The sequence below is a fragment of the Pelobates fuscus genome, chromosome 5 (genome assembly GCF_036172605.1).
Source record: "Pelobates fuscus isolate aPelFus1 chromosome 5, aPelFus1.pri, whole genome shotgun sequence".
Classification (NCBI taxonomy): Eukaryota; Metazoa; Chordata; class Amphibia; order Anura; family Pelobatidae; genus Pelobates; species Pelobates fuscus.
This window is the reverse complement of record NC_086321.1, coordinates 17424685-17446244: the sequence shown is the minus strand read 5'-3', so window position 1 is coordinate 17446244 and position 21560 is coordinate 17424685. Positions and strand designations below refer to the sequence as shown.

At 45.5% G+C, this 21560-nt stretch overlaps 1 protein-coding gene across 2 annotated transcripts in view; it reads right to left on the bottom strand.

Annotated features, from left to right (window-relative positions):
• Positions 1–21560, bottom strand: part of CERT1 (ceramide transporter 1) — an 80364-nt gene that overhangs the window by 38471 nt on the left and 20333 nt on the right. For both annotated transcript variants that reach the window (XM_063456726.1, XM_063456727.1), the window contains exon 3: positions 8564–8680. In XM_063456726.1, the coding sequence (XP_063312796.1) occupies positions 8564–8680 (117 nt within the window). The remainder of the gene's footprint in view (positions 1–8563; positions 8681–21560) is intronic.

The window sequence follows — 21560 nt, the reverse complement described above, 5'->3', positions numbered from 1 at the left end:
AATCAGCAGCAGCTACACTGTCCCTCCTCTCACTAAGAATGCAGCTTCCGGGGGCGGGGCCTAGCGGTCATGGAGGAAAGACGCACTTCGTGTGAGCTCCCTCAATATCTCACTTTAAGCAGCTATCAACAAGCTAATTTCACCCCAGAAGGGGATGACCCAGCAACGTTGCTCCTACCTGACTGACCCGACATGCTTAATAGCAGTCAGCAACTCGACAGAATCTTACTTACCTCCGCGTGGCAAGTGTGGCCTGGTGCTCACCGGGCAGGAGAGGCGGCCGATCTCCCGATCCTGGGATGCCCAGGAGCAGCTACTTCCCGTCAGGAGCTCTGTTACCACCCAAGATTAAATGGGGTGTGCGTTCCCTACTGTCCCTGTCCCAGCAACAGTGGCATCTCCCTCCCGCCGGTAACGGGCGATGTACAGGATCCACATTTCAGTGTGTCTGGTTCCTCTACCTGATAGAAAGGCATGTGTTTTTTCTGCTCTCATAATATCCTCTACTCTGCGGATCCACTCCTTTTTAGTGGGTATTTCACGTTTTTTCCAGAGAGCTGGTATATTAGCTTTAGCCGCGTTGAGCAGGTGTTGCATTATAGATTTCTTATATATGACGGTAAGGGTTGTGACGAGATGTGTAATAGTGCCAATTCCGCGTTCCACTCCGGTATATCTCCCAAGATATGTGTCACCGTGTCTCTTATCGTTTCCCAGTACGGGACGATTTCTTTACATTCCCACCAGATGTGTAGCACTGTACCGCGTGCCTCCTGGCACCTCCAGCACACCGGGGGGGGCGGGGGGGGGGGGGGAGAATCGACGGGAAGATGCGGTGCAGTAAGGAAGGTGTTCTGTACCATAGGGAGAGCAGTTTATAGTTCATCTCCTGGTATGACAAGCACATGGAGCTCTTGTGATGCCACACCATTGCTGGTTTGTTAGCGGTCTACCCAGTTGGTCCTCCCATTGGTGCTTAAACGTGGTGGCTGTAGGTGTATCCCCTATCAGCAGGTGTTGGTAGAACGCTGAGATAGCATGTTCAATTGGCGCACCCTGCTCGCAGAGATCAAACCACGTTAGGTCTCTATGCAAGCGATCTTTATGCGTTAAGGTATCGTAGAAATGTTTTAGTTGTAAGTATCTGAGCAGGAGGAGAGGGGTCCGGGGGGGGTTTTCCCCCAGGAATGACGGGAAGTCTTGCAGGTTCCCATTCGTCAGAACTTTACGTATGGGTATATATGTACCGGTATTTTGGATAGGCCACGCTCTGGGGGAGGTGGGGGAAAGGGGGGTTATGGGTGATCAGCGTCATTAGGCTAGGTGTAGGCGAGATGTGGGTCTGAGATCTGAATGTCTTCCAGTTCTGTAGAGTCTGTAGGACCGGCCCTACGTCAACTTTATGATGTTCCCCTTGGCTTTCGAATCCCTGAATGTCTGGATTCCGCCGGATTTCCTGTAGCAATGGTTCCAAGGTCATTGCGAACAGTAACGGCGAGAGGGGGCAGCTTTGTCGTGTTCCGTTGCTGATCGCAAAGTCGGAAGTTGTGGCCCCGTTAACCCGTGGTCTAGTATACAGAGCGGTAATCCACCTGAGGAGTCTCTGACCGCATCCCATGTGCCCCAATACTGTCAGCATATATGCCCAGTTGACTCGGTCAAATGCCTTCTCCGCATCGGTGGAAAGCAACAATAACCTGGTCCCTGTTTTCGTCGCATTGTGTTGAATGGAGAAAAGCCGCAAGGTACTGTCCCTGGCCTCTCGACCTGGGATAAAGCCAGTCTGGTCTTCATGGATTAGTTCGGGGAGGAGTTGGTTAAGCTTGGTCGTGAGGACTTTCGTGAATAACGTGGCATCAACATTCAGTAGCGAGATTGGCCTGTAGCTTCCGCATTGCAGCGGGTCCTTCCCCGGTTTAAGCAGAACCGTAATGGTGGCAGCTAGAGACTCTGGTCCCAGGGTCCCACTCTTGCCCACAGCATTGAGTGCTTTGGTCAGCCACGGTAGTAATGTTTGAGAATTTTTTATAGCAGCCCGGTAAAGCCATCCGGGCCCGGTGCTTTGCCAGCTTTTGTTACTTTAAGGGCCGCTGCTAGGTCCTCTACACTGATAGGGGTGTCCAAGAGTGAGGCTGAGTCCTGATCTATCCGACGGGTGATTGTGTCGGACAAGTATGTCTGTGTTATCGTGTGGACACCTGTGGTACCAGCGTCTCCCGCCCGTGTATGAATGTTATAGAGTTTCTCATAGAAACTTCTAAACTCCTCCGCGATCTTCTGTGGGAAGGGGGTCACTTCCCGAGGCCAGGCGAATTTTGCGTATTTGTCTGCAGGGCGTAGGACCCCTCAGTAGCCTCGCCAGGTATTTGCCTCCCTTGTTAGCGTGTGTGTAATAAAAGTTGAATGGCACGGATATGCCGTTTCGTGAGGAGGTTTTCTTCTTTGTTCCATTAGTTCCCCGTAAACTTCATTCAGTCGGGAATGTTTATGTTGCTGTTCAAGGGTCGAGATCGAGTGGTATAAAGTGTCCATCTCATGCATGAGCATCCTCCGTTTCTGTGAGGCAATGCGTATGATTGTTCCTCAAATAACACTTTTGTGGGCTTCCCAGATGGAAATTGGAGACGTTTCTGGGGAATCATTGTCTCTGAAGTAGTGCTCCAGCGCCTGGGTAACTTGTTCTTTGGTGTCCGGATCCAGTAGCAGAGCTTCGTTAAGCCTCCAGGTCTAAACCGTGGGTCTGAATAGTGGGGACTTCAGTTCCATCTCGACCGAACAGTGGTCCGACCACGTGGCCGGAGTGATCCCGACCCTGAGTAGGTAGGAGAGACCCTCCTGTGTTATGAAGAGGTAATCGATGCGAGAGTAGCGATTATGGAGGGCAGAGTAATAAGACATGTCCTTTACCGCGGGGTTAAGTGTTCTCCAGCAGTCCACCAGTCTCAAGGATTCGATCATCTGCCGGATAGATCTGATGCTACGCTGCGGAAGGCAACTATGGCCCGTGGACGAATCAAGAGTGGGGTTGAGTTGGTGTAGAGCGTTTCGGAGGAAGGGAGCTTGCCGCCGGTTGGGCACGTAAATAGATGCTATGGTATATAATCTGTCCGCGATGGTGCCTTTAAGGAATATATATCTTCCTTGTGAGTCCTGCACACTGTCTAGTTCTCTGAATTCCAGGTCAGCTGCTAGTAGTATGGCTACTCCAGCTTTATGGGCCGTCGGATGATTGCAGAAATAGTTGTTGGGGTAATGTCGGTAGTGTAGTGTGGGGGATTTCCCTTCCTGGAAATGCATCTCCTGTAGCAGAGCTATGGCAACATGTTTTTTCTTGAGTTCCCGTAACAGGTGTGTCCTGCGTTCAGGAATGTTAAGACCTCTGCAATTTTGCGTGACGATTTTCAGGGGTGTCTCCTGGTACGCCATGTCGTGTGCGTATGTGGTATGAAGCTCCGAATTCAAGCGGAGTCTGGAGTGTTCTCTGCGCTCTTGTGGTTTCGGGAAGGGGTCCCGTATCTACGGTACCTATAGGTACCGGGCAGGGAGAGGGGGGGACAGTGAGGGGAGAGAAGAATGAGAAAAAGAGAGAGAGGGGAATGAGAGAAGAGGGTGAATGGCAGCGAGTCCGTCTCGGAGAACCAGGGTCCGGTATTTCCAAAAGTGTGATTGGCCAAACGGTATGGCGTTCAGGGAGAAGGCGTGTGTGACCTATAATGTTCCGGGGGTGTCCCGGTCCTGATTTCCCTCAACGTAGGGAAAAGTAGTCTCGTGCAGTGGCCAGCACCAGCGGGGGCCTGATCTGATGCCGGCTCAGAATTCGATGGATCCCGTGGTCTGGTCACTCAACTTACAGCACGAGTGTTAGTAGTTGGGTAGCGCGGCTCGAGCTCTGCCCAAGTAAGGATCTAGGATAGAATTGGAATTGTCCGCTCTATCCCACCCCTCAACACTATAACAAACTCGATTAGGTCAGTTGATGGACATAGAGCGAATACATTGTAAGATTCAGGTTGTATTAACTATAGTACACAAAAAAAAAATCAGAAGTGGTAAATAAATGATTAGAGAAAAGTCAAAACAGTTACAAAAACCTCAATATGGCATAGTCGTTCCAGAGAACCCCGACACCCAGAATTTCCCCCTCAGCATCTGCACAACCTCCTGGGTCCAACAACCTCCATTCCGTACATACCCTGTCCCAAGGTGAAGTCGGTGAGCGTTGTCAACCCCCCTCCCTTCAATTTCAATGGTGCCCGAGTCCCTCGAGCATTGGTCCCTGAGGCCAAGGTTTATACAGTCCCCTTTACCTGGGTGACCGATTGTTATCTGTATGTACCGTTGGTACTGTCAAGTGTGTATTTGTTCAGTCACATTACCCCTTCTGTCCCTCGTTGGAGAGGTGGGCTAACGTGAGGTCATGGGCATGTATGTCGCGCTGGTGCGAGCAGTGGTGTGATGAATAGGGATAACACCAGGTAATAAGGTGTCCATGGGATAATTCGTCTTGTGCCGGTCCTGTTTCGTGAGCAGGTGTATATGCGCTAGTGATGGCTGTCGATGAGGTCAGGGTTGGCTAGTGTTGCAATTGTAGCGCTCTAGGGCGATAGATCTGTAACTGTCGGACAATGATGCGGTGCAGTGTGACGTGGGGGGGCCTGCCTCTGGATTCGTTAGTGGGGATCGCCGTCATATGACAGAGCATGGGAATCAAGGTGCGTAAGTGTGTCAAGCTATAAGGTCTGGGGTCCTAGTCATAGTGTGCCGTTGGGAGGTGTGTGGCGATGGAATCCAGATCTTAAGAGACTTGGCAGTACCCTCATGCCCCCCTCCTCACACCCACAGTGGCATGAAATCCACGAGCCCCACCACAAAAGTCCAGTGAGATTGAGAGTTCATGTTTGTAACGGGTAGAAAGATTCCAGAAAGTGGGGGTGAAGCCAGTTGTCTCTGGGGAGATACAGAGGGACCAAGGATGCTGACGAACTCCCCTCGCGGTGATCCCTTGGTGCCCCCTCCCAAGGGGGGGTTGCCTCCCATCCCTTGTAGCGTTGAAGGCCTGGGGTGCGGGCAGTATGGGATATATACCATGGTAGCTCTACTGGTATGCAGCCCTCCCCAGGTAGCAATGGGACCCGTTTACCCCCCCCACCCAAGTCCCCCTTAAGCTGTCCTAGGGTGCCTAGTGGTGCATAGGACGGCCAGTGCGTCACTGCCAATCTGGTATGGCTGGAAGTTCACTTTAGGAACCAATATAAAAATTCCAAATAGAGGGGGTAAAGACAGATGTCTCTTGGGAAATCCAGAAGGGCCGAAGGTGCTGATGGATTCTCCTGCCGCTGGTTCCCTGGTGCCCCCACCCAAAGTGGATTTTCGCCCACCCCTTGTGATATTGAGGGCCGGGGTACGGATAGGAGGGAGTACAAGCTGGGACAGTTCCATAGGTGTGCAGCCCCCCCCCAGGCAATTGTGGGACCCAAGTTCCCCCCTCCCAAGTCCCCCTTATGCTGTCCCAAAGTACCTGTCGGTGCGTAGGGTGACCAGGGCGTCCATCATAGGGGTAGAGATATGCAGTGCACGGGGATCAGGGGTCAACAGTTGATCCGCTTGGAGTCGGGGTGATGGCATCGGCACTGAGCTTTGGGTGGAGGTCGTTGTTGCGCATGAATCATAGTAATTATTCTTCTGGGGATGCCAGGTCATCGCAGCGCCCAGGGTGTCATGGTGAAGGCGGGTCCAGAAGAGGATGCCTGGGCCCTCTTTGCGGTCTCTGTGATGGACCCAGGGTACCCAGGATCCAGTTGGTGACTGTCGGGGAGGGGAGTCCCAGGTCCCCCATGAACCGTGGTACCTCCTCTGGCCATCTCAAGGTGAATCAGGTGTCACCGTGCCACTAGGGCAAAGGGGAATCCCCATTTATAGGATATGTTGTTCTCTCAGTAAGGCTGTCACAGGGCGAAGTGCGCGTCGGGCCTCCAGCGTGATGGGAGACAGGTCATTGTATAGTGAGACCTGGGCCCCCCTGAAGGGCCATGTTGGGCGTTCACGTGCCTTGGCCATGATAGCGTTCTTCACTAGGAAGGAGTGTAAGCAGCATATGAGGTCCCGTGGCCAGTCTTCCAGCGCTCGGGGCCTCAGGGCCCTGTGTGCCCTTTCAAACTCAATTTGACGTGGCTGAGGGGATTGTAAAAGCTCTTTGAGTACCTCTTCCGCGTTTTTGGTTCCTTCAGCTTCAGGGATTCCGCGCACGCGGATATTGCATCTCATGCCCCTATTATCCACATCCTCCAGGTGGCGGCGAATGGAAAGCAGCATTTCGCCCTGGCGTGACACCGCTGTGTCAGTAGATGCCACACGGGTGGCGAGGGCCTCAGTCGCCTCCTCAGTCGCAGTGATGCGGCCTGCCTGCGCCGTGATGTCAGCGCGGATCCCTGCCACCTCCGACCGCAGTGTCTCCTGGATGGAGGCTGTCAGGGCCTGGAGGTCGGATCTCGTGACCAAGGTGGTTAGGTCCTGTAGCTTGCGGTCAATCCTTTCCAGGGCCGTTTACTCCGGCCCCGGCGTGAGTGGCGGCGCCATTTTAGGGTCGGCCGAGTCACCACTCGATACTGGCTGGGGCTGCAGGAACCCGTCCAGCGGGCCCTGCTGGGGGGTTCTTTGGGGTCTGGGGTTGCTCCGGGCGTTTAGTGCGCCCCATGAAGCAGAGTGCAGAGCTGTGTGAAAGCGTATTAGGGGTGTTGCGGAGCTCTCCGTTCAAGCGGCCATGTTGGTCAGAGCCGGAACCACGCCCCTCCGAAAGATCTTGTGGAAGATGCATGTTTGGCTATGGATAAATACAATCTACTAGTCAGGAACTAGAGGTTGGGGAAGGACTTACTTTATTCATTATAGGGTGTTTCACTTGTTGGAATCAACAGCACTATTTGAAATGTTCCAAAACCAGTTCCAACACACTGAGAACGGCTTCCTTAAAACCACTAACATCTGGCCCAGGCTTTGCCTTCGAGTCAATCAATCCCGCTGCACAGAAACTTCAATCAGCAATTCAAATACACAACACTTGGTCTACGGATGTAAATACAAGTGTGGCTTTAATGAACACAGCCTGTCCAGTGAATGAGTGATCAGCCTGAAGCACTAGAAACTAGTGAATGTCCCTCTAAAATAAAGACAGGTGTGGTTTGCAGTTGCATTTATTCTACAATGGTTTGTTAAACTAATACGGTCTCAAAAACAAACCTGTCATTACGCACAAGTTTCAAATGATGAAAGAAAACATTTCATTTGCAGAGAATTGCAAGCAGTTATATAAGGAAATTAAAATAGTAATTCCCTTCTCCTATAAATAAACGTTTCTCATATTAATATAATTATAAATATATATCTATTTAATGGAGTGGCTGGTCGGGAGCAGGAGAACCCTCCTACAGGCTGTGTTACTTGAGGTTCAGCTGCTGTGAATATTTTTATGCAAACACAGAGATACCGTTATGTAAAACCCCCAAATCGGGTGCGATCGCTGCAGGAAATTTTAAATCATTCACATATATAATAAGTATCTATATGGTGGTAAAGAGTGATTGCTTAAAAACAGGTTCTCATTTAAATAAGGAACCTGTTAGGACAGGTTCATTGTAAATTTCATTTTATTTGGTGCCTTAATGTTAAGCTAGGGGCGAGCAGAATGTGCCGTAAGATAAGATGTGGGAGAATTGCTTAATGTAGACTGTGACTAATCACAGACCACGGGTGATCAGGCAACACTTATGACATTACTCATTTAAAAACAAACGCCATGTTAAAATAACAGGGGAAAAGGCCAAACTCACAAAACCACAATGGTACAATTACATTTTGATGAGGGCAATGTCAGTCTTCTTTAGCCATACATTGCTTGTACATATACGCAGACATTAGAATGGGCGCCCCATAACGTAACAATGCTTTGGACCACACACACAGAGCGACTTGGAATTCACATTACTATAGTGTGTCACACCTGTGAATCTATAATTATTTCAGCTCATGTGAAAATCTTCATCACCTGAATGTGCCTAAAATCTATGCTGGGAAATAATCCAAAGCGTTCGTTTCTCAGGGCATTACAATAGACAAAACGAAATTACAAGAACTGGTTTTTCCTCTTCCAAACAGCTTGCCTACCATAGAGGCAGTAATCAGGGACAAGGAAAAGAAGATTTCAGACTAATTTCAGAATTAGGGATGAGAAGGAAACCCTGCTTCTGACATTATCTATAATTGGCACCAACACATCCAGCAATATCTGCAGTTCTTTTTTTTAAAGCTCTGCATAATCTAGACACCGATATCTTGGAGCCATGGCCATTCGGATCGGAGCTTATACCAGCATGTCTGGCCATTTATATTGGTTTCTTTAGCAGGAGGTAAACCTGAAATTGCATTGACTCTGGTTTTAAAATAGGATTATTTAACCCTTTGAATTATCTTCCTATTTATTGATTCATAGAGAGCAAAACCTGCTTTTAAGCACCATTACATTTGTTTTTCAAGGCATTTCCCATGTTTAGTGTGATCTACAGCATACCTTGTGTTGTTCGATTGAATCTATCCATTGCTGACGGTGGTCCGGGTCTTGTGCACGCAGGTACCACACACTGTCATTAACACTGATGTCGAAGCGGCACTCGTCAAATTCATGAGGCTGAGAAGGGGGAGGGAAAACAGTGTTATTATTGGTTACCAATACAGTTAAACTCACTTAAAGAAACACTATAGGTACCATAACTACTTTAGACCGAACTGGTTTACCTGGAGTCTATACACCAGGTCCTGCATCACCCTTAAATAGTTTACTCTCCGTTTGGCAGTGATTCCCTGACATCCCAGTCTCCAGTGACCTTATGGTAGATATATGTTTTCACCTGGCTCTATACGAATTCATACTGAATTTGGGGCACTCTCAGCCAAATCACTGCCCTATGCCTATTGCATGATGTGAAGCGGAGTATAGCCCTACCATTTTGTCATTGTAGGCTGGCACAATCACCAAACCTCAGAAAGACAGCTACTTAATCATTAACTGCAATGCTCAACAAAAGGAACTAGAAGCACCATAACCACTACAGCCCGCTATAGTTGTGACCTGGTGCCTTTCCACAGTTAACTGTCACACTGTTATAGCATGCCGCGCGTGCGCATTCAGCATTCACATTCAGCCGATTACATCAGAAGAGGGAGGAGAGTCCCAGCGCCGAGGGAGCCCGGCGCTGGAAAAAAGGTAAGGGATTAACCCCTTCCTCCCCCTTCAGTGCAATGGGAGTGGGACCCTGAGGGTGGGGGCACCCTCAATGCACTATAGTGGTCCTTTAAACTTTGTTCGTTTAAAATAAATAAATTAAAAAAAAAAAACTGGAACCTAGCTTTTTAGCTGGCTCCAAAATTTTGAGCAAATTTGTCAATCCCTGACAGAGTGCTATAACCCACTGTAAGAGCTCCCTGTACCCGACTGGGTACCTCCGCTAAGGACTGCTTCTCAGCGGGAACAGGAGACAAACCACAGCACTTCTGCCCAGTCGCCGTGGCTTGACTGGGGCCCTGGAACCGAATAAGGAATTCGCTCTAGACACCCACAGGCACTGGATGACATTCAGTCCTGGGAGCTGTAGTCCTTACAAGGACTTTCCCCGTTAAATCCTCTGCAAGCTGGAATAGCAGACACAGGGGTTAAATCTTCCTTCCCTCCAATAAAAGGGTGAGACAGTTTTGGGGTGCAAGCTGGAATGCTTTAATGGCAGCCCCAACTGGCCTTATATGCATGTCCCCATGCAAGAGGCACTCCCCCTTGGACCTTGTGGGGGGGGGGGGGGGACTGCAGCACAGAGTCACAGACCAATGACAAAAGGTGTTTAAATGACACTCCCACATACAAGCATACAGTCCCTCCCCTCTGCCTGGGAGATAATTTGAATCCAATCCTAATCCAATTATCTCCAAGCACAGAAAAAGTACACTTTTTACAACACCCCTAAAGTACCATAAAAATACATAAAACCCTACAAATGTTACACGCCCTGGTAGCCCTGAACTGGGTGACCCTACAACCCCATCCTTTGGACCGGTGGGGGTGATCCCGGTCCACCCCTGGGGGCACCCACCGGAAAAAGTGGATAAGGCCACTACAGCTACGGGCACATCTACCGACTCAAACATGGCGGATGCCCAGGGCACTTTGACACCGCAGAAGAACTAGACATCCTGGTCAGGCTAGACCGAGCCTTTGCAAACTTCTGGCACAACCTGGAGGAGAGGATGCATCTCTCTGCCCAAAAGCAGCCAAAAAGCCACTCCCTTCCACCGCCATCCCTAAACAAGCGATGGATGCCTGCAGTCCCAGCAAGGATGAAGGCCCCAAAATAACGGCGAGGCAGGAAGTTCCCAAGAAAGCATGCAAAGCAAAACCGCTCAGAACCAAGACTGGGACCTCTGGAACATCAAAAGTACCTCTTATGGCCAGGGCCGGATTAAGAGCACACTGGGCCTGGTGCTGACAATTATGATGGGCCTAATTACGGAATCTTATCGACCAAAAACACTAAAACAGTCATACCTCCAAAGCGTCATGTATCTGATGGAGATGGTGCTGGAGGGAAACTCATAGGATGCAGTTATAAAACAACACATACTCCATGCTAATCTCTCTCTAATTTATGCTTTCCTGTTTCAAGTAAATCCATAATCCCTAACAGCCGTGTCCAGTGAAGCAGGAAGTCAATGGGCGGGGTAAAATGGTGGGCCACTGGTGCGACCAGACCTGCCAAAAGGGGAGAACATGACCAGGCCTGCCAAAAGGGGATAACATGCCCAAAAAGGGGGCACATCTGTCCAAAGAATTTGAAGGACAGCCTGGCATGAATGCATGTCAGGCTGCCCGCCAATCCTGCAGGCTGTCCAACTAAGGGCATACTATGCAGGCAGCACCCTGAGCTTGACATAAATGTGTCTAATGATGCGCTCACTCCATGCTTTCTAAGGACTGTCCCCTAGCACTCGCTGGTCCACTTGTCTCCTTATCTTCTTACTAGCAGGCAGAAGATCCTGGTATATAGTCTGAGACAGAGAAAAGGTGTATATAGTGAGTGTAAAAGAAAGGGGACATGCCACAGTGTTAGAGAGACCAACGTCTGCATTACCTAAACTAATTTTATTGTCAGCCAGTCCACACAAGTTTTGTTCCCATACATCCCTCTTAAGCTTCCATACTTAAAGGGACACTATAGTCACCAGAACAACTACAGCTTATTGTATTTGTTCTGGTAAGTAGAATCATTCCATTCAGGCCTTTTGCAGTAAACACTGTCTTTTCAGAGAAAATAACTCCACTGTCCACTCCTTAGATGGCTGCTAGAGGTGCTTCCCGGGGCAGTACTGCCTAGTGTGCAGCACTGCCATTCAGTGTCTCCACCCTCTGCATGCAGACACTGAACTTTCCTCATAGATATGCATTGATTCAATTTATGTTTATGTGGAGATGCTGATTGGCCAGGGCTATGTTGGACTTGTGCTGGCTCTGCCTCTGATCTGCCTAGTTGACAGTCTCAGCCAATCCTATGGGGAAGTATTGTAATTTGCTCAGACCACCACTTCTGATGATGTCAGCAGACAGTCAGTTCAGAGGCAGAGCCAGCAGCTGCAGACTTGAATACAAGTTATATTTACTATACTTAGGGAGGCAAGAAGGGGCCAGGGTGGTGGTTTTAACATAATAGGGTCAGAAATACATGATAGTGTTCCTGACCCTATAGTGCTGCTTTAAGCAAGAGTATGTGAAGAGTAGTTAGGGTTGCCACCTTTCTTGGAAAAAAATACCAGCCTTAATCATTTGTATAATCACAAGGAGTGACATAAGAGAAAATTCTGTAAAATCACCAAAAACTACTCACAGTTTGATTCTGCTGTATAGATGGATTGCTCCCAGTGTCTCAGTCTCGCAAGTCACCCAAGTCCCTATGTATCACAGTGTCCCCATGTCGCCCAGTCCCCTAGTCTCCCAGTGTCTCGGTGTCCCCATTTCTCCCAGTGTCCCAATGTCTGTGTGTCCCCATGTCACTAGGATACTGGGGACACTGAGAGACCCGGGGACACTGAGAGACCCGGGGACACTGAGAGACCCGGGGACACTGAGAGACCCCGGAACACAGAGACATGGGGACACTGAAACATTTGGGGACACTAAGACACTAGGGACACAGAGACATGGGAACACAGACACTGGGAGACATGGGGACACTGGGAGACATGGGAGCAGTTGTGGACATAGACATGGGGACACTGGGACATATAGGGACACTGGGAGACATGGGGACACTAGGCACACTATGACACTAGGAACACAGACACTGGGAGACATGGGGACACTGAAACATTTGGGGACACTAAGACACTAGGGACACAGAGACATGGGAACACATACACTGGGAGACTAGGGGACACTGGCTGGGAGACAGACACTTGGGGACACTGGGAGACATGGGGACAGTTGTGGACATAGACATGGGGACACTGGGACATATAGGGACACATGGGGACACTAGGCACACTGAGAGACATGGACACAGAAACTGGGAGACTTGGGGACACTGAGACACTAGCGACACTGGATGGGGGACATGGGGATACTGGGAGAAATGAGGACATAGTGTCTCCGTGTCCCAATGTCTCCCAATGTCCCTATGTCTCACAGCGTCCCCATGTGTCTCAGCATCCCCATGTGTCCCAGTGTCCCTTAGTGTCTGTGTCCCCATGTTTTCAAGTGTCTCAGTGTTTCCAGGTCTCCCAGTGTCTGTGTCCCCATGTGTCCTAGTGTCTCAGTGTTCCCATGTGTCCTAGTGTCTCAGTGTCCCCATGTGTCCCAGTGTCTCAGTGTCCCTAGTGTCTCAGTGTCCCCATGCGTCCCTGCTTCCTTTCCCCCATCCCTCACTTACCTGAGCTGTAGTCTATCTCTGCAGGCTGGGAGCTGCTGTCTGGACTCTGTGCTGTGTACCTGCTCCCCCACTGATCAGTGAGTAGTAGAGAGAGGCAGGGAGGGATATGCTGTAAATTCCTATCCCTGCCTCTCTCCACACACAGTGACCCCCTACTGGCCGGTGCTGGTATTGCAGAGTAATCTCCATTTATTCTGAGAAAAATACCTGAATTTGTATTGCCGGTATTACTGCAATACCGGCACGGCCAGGCAGCCTCAAATACTGTCTGTGCCAGTAAAATACCAGTCAGGTGGCAAACCTAAGAGTAGTGTGTTAAAAAAAAAAAAAAATTTTTTTTTTTTTTTTAATGGGCCTATTCCATGGGCCTGGGCCTGGAGCTGCAGCTCCATCAGCCCCTATGTTAATCCGGCCCTGCTTATGGCCCACAGCTGGCTTACATGGGGAGCTGCGGAAGACCCTGATCCTATCCATCTGACTGAATAATCCACTCACACACGGAATCAGGGCCCTGTTGTGTCCCTTCCTGCTATGGAACGGTGCTCTGCCTGCAGTAGGAGTAGGATGAAAGAGGCTCCCAGCCTGAGTACTTACAGGCTTGTGATAACTCACAGCTACCTTCTCAACAGCAACTGAGAAGTGGACCAACCTGTCATATTACATCACACTATATTGCTTTAGCATTGCATTCTTTGTCTAATCTCAATAACCTGAGGGTCCCCTAGGGGACTTAAAGGAACACTATAGTCACTTAAATTACTTTAGCTAAATAAAGCAGTTTTAGTGTATAGATCATTCCCCTGCAATTTCACTGCTCAATTCACTGTCATTTAGGAGTTAAATCACTTTGTTTCTGTTTATGCAGCCCTAGCCACACCTCCCCTGGCTATGATTGACAGAGCCTGCATGAAAAAAAAAAAACTGGTTTCACTTTCAAACAGATGTAATTTACCTTAAATAATTTTATCTCAATCTCTAAATTGAACTTTAATCACATACAGGAGGCTCTTGCAGGGTCTTGCAAGCTATTGACATAGCAGGGGATAAGAAAATCTTAATTAAACAGAACTTGCAATAAAGAAAGCCTCAATAGGGCTCTCTTTACAGGAAGGGTTTATGGAAGGCTGTGCAAGTCACATGCAGGGAGGTGTGACTAGGGTTCATAAACAAAGGGATTTAACTCCTAAATGGCAGAGGATTGAGCAGTGAGGCTGCAGGGGCATGTTCTATACACCAAAACTGCTTCATTAAGCTAAAGTTGTTCAGGTGACTATAGTGTCCCTTTAACCCACTTAGTTTAGCATTGTTATACCTCTTTAATCACAACTATTTATTCTACTGGGAGGAATCTTGGGCACACAATATGCTTACAACAATGTCATTATGTATGTTTTTTCTCTTTGCATGGTGTTCCTCTACTTTACTTATCGTCATAAAATGTGCTGATTTATGTATACATTTAACCTGACTTGACATACTAAAAGCATTGCAAAATCTCCACTGGCATCAAGCACTACAAAAATTAAATAAAACAAAAACCCAAAACAAAACCATCACATGAGCTTGTTTTTGGGCAATATAATTTTTTCACTTTTTTTAATTCTACATCACAAATATGCTGCCAACACAGAGACGATATGCCAACTTATTCGGTTTATTTAATGGCCAGTGCATCGTCCTCTCTGCTGAGCTCTGGAGTTGGCCCAAGAAGCAGCCTTAGACTCCGGTGAACAAAACGCAGAGATTCACAAGACAGAGTGCTGATTCAACTCACAGCTGTCACACAACAACCTAGGATTTAACAACCCTGAGGAATGACAAATGCACTCCACAGCCGGATGGAGGTTTCACTGAGGAGAATACAATGATAAACTGTACATGAAGAAACAAGCTCATTTAAAAAGATCATTTCTAAACGGCCACCAAGTATCCATGAGGTCTTCTCATTACAAGTCACTTTGTTATGAGCTATATAAAATTGATAAAACCATTCATTACAGAGTTATATACGGAAAATACATTGCATTCTATAGATAAGCCAATCTATAGATTATAAGGAAGTCGTCCAGCAAATCTTTCAGTTATTTTTCATTGGCGAAGTACTACATTTACAGGACAGCCCATTATCCCAGACTAAGCATTGCGGGAGCCAAATGCATCCACTGTGGGGGATAGAGGAGGTGGACGTGGTCTTCAGATGAGAATCTTAACGTCTGAACCCAATGCTGGCAAACAGTAGAGGAACCTCACGTCTCTGCTCAGACGTCCGCAATGGCAGTCGCAATATGGCTGCCATCAGCTGCTCAGCCAGTTCAGCTTATCCTATGTGACATGATTGAGAGGGATAATATATAGCGAGAGGTTTACCATGGAGAGGAAGGTATCCGTTTGTAGTTGCATATTTTATACTTCTATTGTTTTGCACTTTATTTTCTTTAAGTTTGCATTATCTACATGCATAAAAAGGTTTATTTTTTGTTTATAGTTTATCCTTCAAGCAGTGCGGTCACATCTGCCTTTTCCATACAGATCAAATATTTAAATGCAGCGAAGGGGTTAAACTCCATATGTGTAGCGTTACGAAGTGAAACTCGGCACATACATCCTGCAGCCACCATGACCACTTCAAAACACTGAAACGGTCATGGCGCTTAGAGAAAGTCTTTAAATGTAATTTAAAAAAACCTCAAAACAAAGCAGAACATAAGCTATGTACCATTTTGTCTTATGAAGACTATTTTTGATAAAAGGTTTGCAGTGGATGGGAGTTCAGTTGAAGATTTGGCAATTACATATATATAACAGTTTACTGTGAGCAGCACTTGATGGACTGGCATCTTCTTGCGTAACGTAAATGTACAAAGTGAGTTGCAGAGGAACTTTTATATACACCTTAAATTTCTACTCTTGTACCTGCTCAAGAGTTCGACAGTCAAGCACAGTAAGGGAACAGCAAACAAAAAAAATGAAAATAAAGTACCGTACTTTAATGACGCCACAGGCCTAGTCAAACTATGGCCCTACTGTGTGTTATTATACATGTATTTTGATCATTTTGTTAGATCAGCATTTATATAGCACCAAATTCCAGAGCGCTTTACAATATTATAGTAGGGAGAGATTTAACAATAAATGGGACAATTACAAAGACATACAGAAAAATGGGATAAAGAGGATCCTGCTCAAGCGAGCTTACGGTTTACTGCAGATAAGTGATATTCTAGCATTCTTTGTAAAGAACTAAAAATCAGGCAACTAACAGACCATAATAAGTATAGGGGGACTATGAAACTCAGAATCGACTATTGAAATGCTTTAATCCAGGTAATAATTGTAGAGGCCATTATGTCATGGAAAAAAAAAAAAAAAAATCAGTCTGAACTCTCCACTCTTATGAGCTTCAGATATATTTCACCAGAGCGTATTACTGTCCCGACACCAGCAGGATGTAAATATGTACCTGCTAACCAGGCGTGCAAGAGTTAGGACAGATACTTGGAAAGGTTTAGGGACTAAAAGTTAGTTTTAGTTTGTCGGAAACACTGAACGGTAGTGAATTTAAAAGCCAATCTGCAAATATAGGCTATAAACAAAAAAGGCTGTGGTCAGAGGAGTTTTTTTTCCTCCTAAATCTATTTGAGACCACCTCTCTTGCGTGCTGCAAAAACTGCAGTGCAAATGCATCAAATTATTGTACAAAAGCAGGGCATTTCTGGGGGTATGAGGGTTATGCAGAGAATCCAGATCCACAGATTAACACCAATGTCCTATTAAAGCTGCCTGTGCAATAAAGGAGTTGGTAGCACTAATGGTGTAGAAATAAATTAACGTCAGATGCACAATCATGAAGTGTTGCTAGCCTTGCAAGCAATGCCAAGGAGACTACATATCCTGGCATCAGAACTCACTGGCCTGGCATGGATGCTTTCCTTTGAAGTCATGACGAGTGAATGTTGTCAAGCATTTGGAGGATTGGATACGATAATCACAGCTTTGTATTCTACAGCACAAAAGAACAAATATTTCTGCTTCTCTTTCAAGCCTGAACAAACAGCTACATTGAGACCATATGCAAACCGCGCTTGGCATCGGGGATCTCTGTAATCATATATAGATTAGAGCAAATTTCAAGAGTCAGATCTGTTGGAACGCTACCCAGCATTCAGACTAATATGGGAGAGAAGAAGAATAAAAAACAACATGCATTATAGTTGTGGCACAAACTGCAATAGAATAACTAACACATTTCGGTCCTTTTCAACAAAAATGCAAAGCCAACATTCCATAACTCATTACATCTCTGCTGAAAGCTTTATTTAATGACCAAGGAATAATCTCATCCTTCTAAAGCAACAAGACATCGTGTAATGGCGAAGTGTTAATGATTTAAATATACATATTTATGGCAAGTATCTAAAGACCAACAGTTTAAAAGGAAGAAATGTCACCTATTTTATACTACAGAATATATAAACAATGCAGTAAGAGAATATAAATTCCCTGCAGACCCCAATATCATCCTTTCTGCTCTACAAGGGTCTATTTTTGTCCAACAAGCCTCCGCCTGGCCGAATTTTATGGGATAAGTGGTTTATTCCCAGGTGATGTTTAACACATTCCATAATGTGTGTGGAAGTTTTGTAAATAGAAGACAGAATGCCACGTGCAAATGGCTGCTGTGAGTTTGCACATAAAGTGGTTCCATGTTTTGTGTTATTTGCAGCAGTCGACAAACCCGTGGCTCACTCATAATTGATCCGTGGCTTGACTCATTCACTCAGAATTAGAGCGCTTTGGCCAAATTGTCCATACACAATTTGGACAATTTATATATTCAATCCTCTTTGTTTGTTTGTTTTCTGCTCATACATGTTCACTTTAAAAAGATTTTGCAACAAAATAAATCCATTAATTCAAAGTGTACTTTGTGAGTTCTTTTTTTTTTTATTTAAAAACAAAAACCCAACCATTTAACTGTATCATCTTCAAAATCCTTCACAACGCTGTACAAGTTTGGGTAACCGTTTTTCGATTTCAGGCAGAAAGCCAAACATATAGACAGCATTGGTGAAGAGGACTATAACTATCAAAAATAAATAAATAAATAAAATAAATAAATAAACTGTACTCGGCCAAAACCATCTGGAATTCAAATATCCACATTGGTACAGGACCCAGTGACATCCAGGCTATATAGTGCCAACAACGTTAAATTCTATGCTTGTGCAACAAGTGGATGGCCAGTCCCAAATATGAAAACCTCCCATAAAAAGGAACTCTGAGTCAGCATATAAATTCACATAAACACTTTGCATCAACACAACACTACAAAGTCACAACGAATATAAACAAGGGAAAGTCCCTTCGGATTTCACGATACATCACACTACAAAGCCACAACGAATAAAGAAATCCCAAAGGGACATTCCCTTATATTCCGATGCATCCCAGCTCCATGTGACAGTTTGAAGTGTTAAAAAGCAATGTAATTGGACTAAACCTGCATTGTGATGCAGCACACAGCAATTCTTTAAGGTTTACGAATACGGAAGCCATCTGCGTGCCAAAGCATTTTGTCATATTCTGTGCCTTGTAATTGCCACAGGCAGATTGTGCACAGTGAGAGGATTTAAATTGACTGGTAGGGCAGAAGATAGCAGGGGCAGCCAAGCAAGCCTGCAAGGGTTATGTATTGGACGAGCAGGGAAGGATTGAAATCCAAAACCAGCAACAAGACAGGAGGCAGACTGTTTGGAAACAAATAGCAATAAACATACATGCCAATCTCTAGCATTTCAAACAGCAAGTTTAAATTGAAACAATACTCCCAGTACAAATCAAAAGCAATCCAGAGAGGGGGTGGGGAGGAGAAACTGTGTGAGCAGTTAGTAAGAAAAATCGAGGTAGCCAAGAGCAGCCATCTTTGCTACATTGAATATTGTCACCAGTTATAGAAACATGATGGTGCAGTTAGACATGGGGAAACAAGGCTCCATAACGTGGCATTGACTTCTTTATAGTATGTATTTTTAGGATGAGTGACAAGCATAGATGTTAGTATAATGTTTATTTCTTTGATTTTTATATTGTGTATCTTGTTTAAATTGGGATTATAGATATATAGATAATTTTTGTTTTATATAAAGTTGGCTTTAGGCGAGGGAAGGAGCGCGTCTATTGTCTATTGAGATAGTGCGTCTATTGTCACAGAAGCCGCCAACCACGGTGGTAATTAAGAAACGTTGCATAGTATTTGAAATCAGGAGTGGTTACCCTGCTGGAAACAGGAGTACACAGCGGGGCTGGTAAATGATGCACATTGCGCAGACCTTCATCAAGAGTGAGCCAACCATTCTAATTCCAAGAATTATCTTAATAAATAGGAACAAAGTTCTAAAAGCTCCACCCAGAAAGGGTTAAAGTAACAACTGTACTGAAAAACATTCTGAACTCGTTAAATCATTAGCCACTGGCCTTACAGGCATTTCTATAAATTCCAGTACCACTCAGTACCTTGCAAAGAATCCACAGCCTGCTTCATTGTAGCTCTGATTGTTCTGTGTTATCACGCACGTAGGGGTAATATTAAAATGAGGACAATGAAAAAAAAAAAAAAAAATCCTGAATCAGATTTCAAAATAACTAATAAATATTCCACCAAAAGAGTGTTTGCAGGAGCAGAGTTACTAAGCAACACAAATGACAATGTGGGTTCCATAACAATTTCAAACTCTGAAACAATGTCTACAAGAGGAAAAAAAAACTCACACGATTACATATACGCCATTGTTGCTGGGCCTTCAGAATTTACTATGAAACTAAAATATCTAGAATGCAGGTTGATTAACTGTGGTTAACCGTTACCCCAACCCCCCAAAAAAGAAAAACCATATGCATTTTATCTAAAAAGTATGCATGGTTACATTTGATCTAAAAATGATAAGATTTACAAACAAGCCCCAGTCAGAATATGTTGACAGAGATACCAGTGATCATAACTCCTACTTGTCCAGTCTTTCTTAAACACATTGTTCTAACATTCATGGTTTGTGTGGGATGGTATGGGGCCCTTTAGAACATTGGGTTAAGATAAAATAAATAATATATTCGAGTCCCCAAGCCCTCTGCCATTCAGGAGTGGATTCACTTGGTTTATGCTGCCCTAGTCACACCTAAAATACATACACTAAAATATTATTAACAATGAATGAGATGGTATAAACAGAATATATTAAGATGAAAAAAATAAATAAAATAAATGGATGACATTCTTAACAGCATTGTTTCTATTCTAGCAGAGGCTGCGCACTTCTCACTTTAACTGTATGGAAATCCAATATATGTTAATAGTATTCTGCCGTTTAATCACAACTATGAAGAAAGGTTATGGTGTTTCAGCAATCACATATTCCACTGTCAAATATTTCTCCGCTGTAAAGGAAGAGTTTAATGGAATAATCAGAAGTACATGCAAACACGCCAAGTTTTGATTTGGAGCACAAATACACATCCTTCGCGATACTACAGTGAGCCAAACAATCCATTAGTGTGAGCAGCCACTCGGCACAGAAACCCTACTTCAAATCATCATTTACTAAAGAGGTTAAAGCAGGGACAATGTAACGGATCACTACACCAAGATTCTCAGGCGTTTGAGACCTTCCACATAGTCATACATTATAGATATATGTACTATTTCAGATCTATTTCCTGCTGTGAACCAAATAGGACGCCGCTAGGAGATATCCGGGGAAGGCTAGCAGGTGATAGGACATCCCTTGCAGAGGAGGATTTAAATAAATCTGTAGAAATGTATCTAGATAAGCACCTATTCAATATTTAACAAGGATGCGGTCTGTGCAGGATATCACACAGCTTGACACAGCCACTAGGAGAAACCCTCTAAACCTTTCATACAACTCAAAGAAACTGCTGAAAGCATAATGTTCTAATCCAAACACACCCAGAAAGGGATGCACTCCATATGTGATCGGAATGCTCAGCACATGGACTAGATTTATGGAATTAGAGCGTTCCAAACAGAGGAACCATGTGACTCGGCAGCACAGTAGAGGGGGGGCCTGCAGTAAAACAAAGACAAAAAGCAAACTGTTCCAACTCCAGTTCGGATTCCAGGGCCAGGAAAGAGATAATGTATCGGTTTCCTGTGCAATTCAGGGGCCGTGCAGCCTAGCATCCCGTGAAAAACTACAATAGACTGCAAGTGAACTATGGCCTATAAAAATCAGTCACAAAGTTTGAGAATTGTCCAACAGCAGAAAAAAAAAAAAAAAAACCACAAAGAAAGAATCCTGAAAGAGTTGGTGTTTGCCATTCATTCCAGGATTACTTTAAAGCAGTAACACCTCCTGATAGAGTACATTTCTTAGAAATAGGTTATTACTGTGATACTTTATATAGTGCCAAGTATTATAAAGTAATTAATGTAAAACCTACACACCACGTCCCCAACGATCATGCCCTCTCCACTCACAATATCGGCCTCAGTAGACCTTCTTAAGAACACTTCTCAAAGGAATGCACTCCTTGATGATGCCAACTGAACAGCCAATACATCTGTGCCCAGCGGAAGTCTGCCAT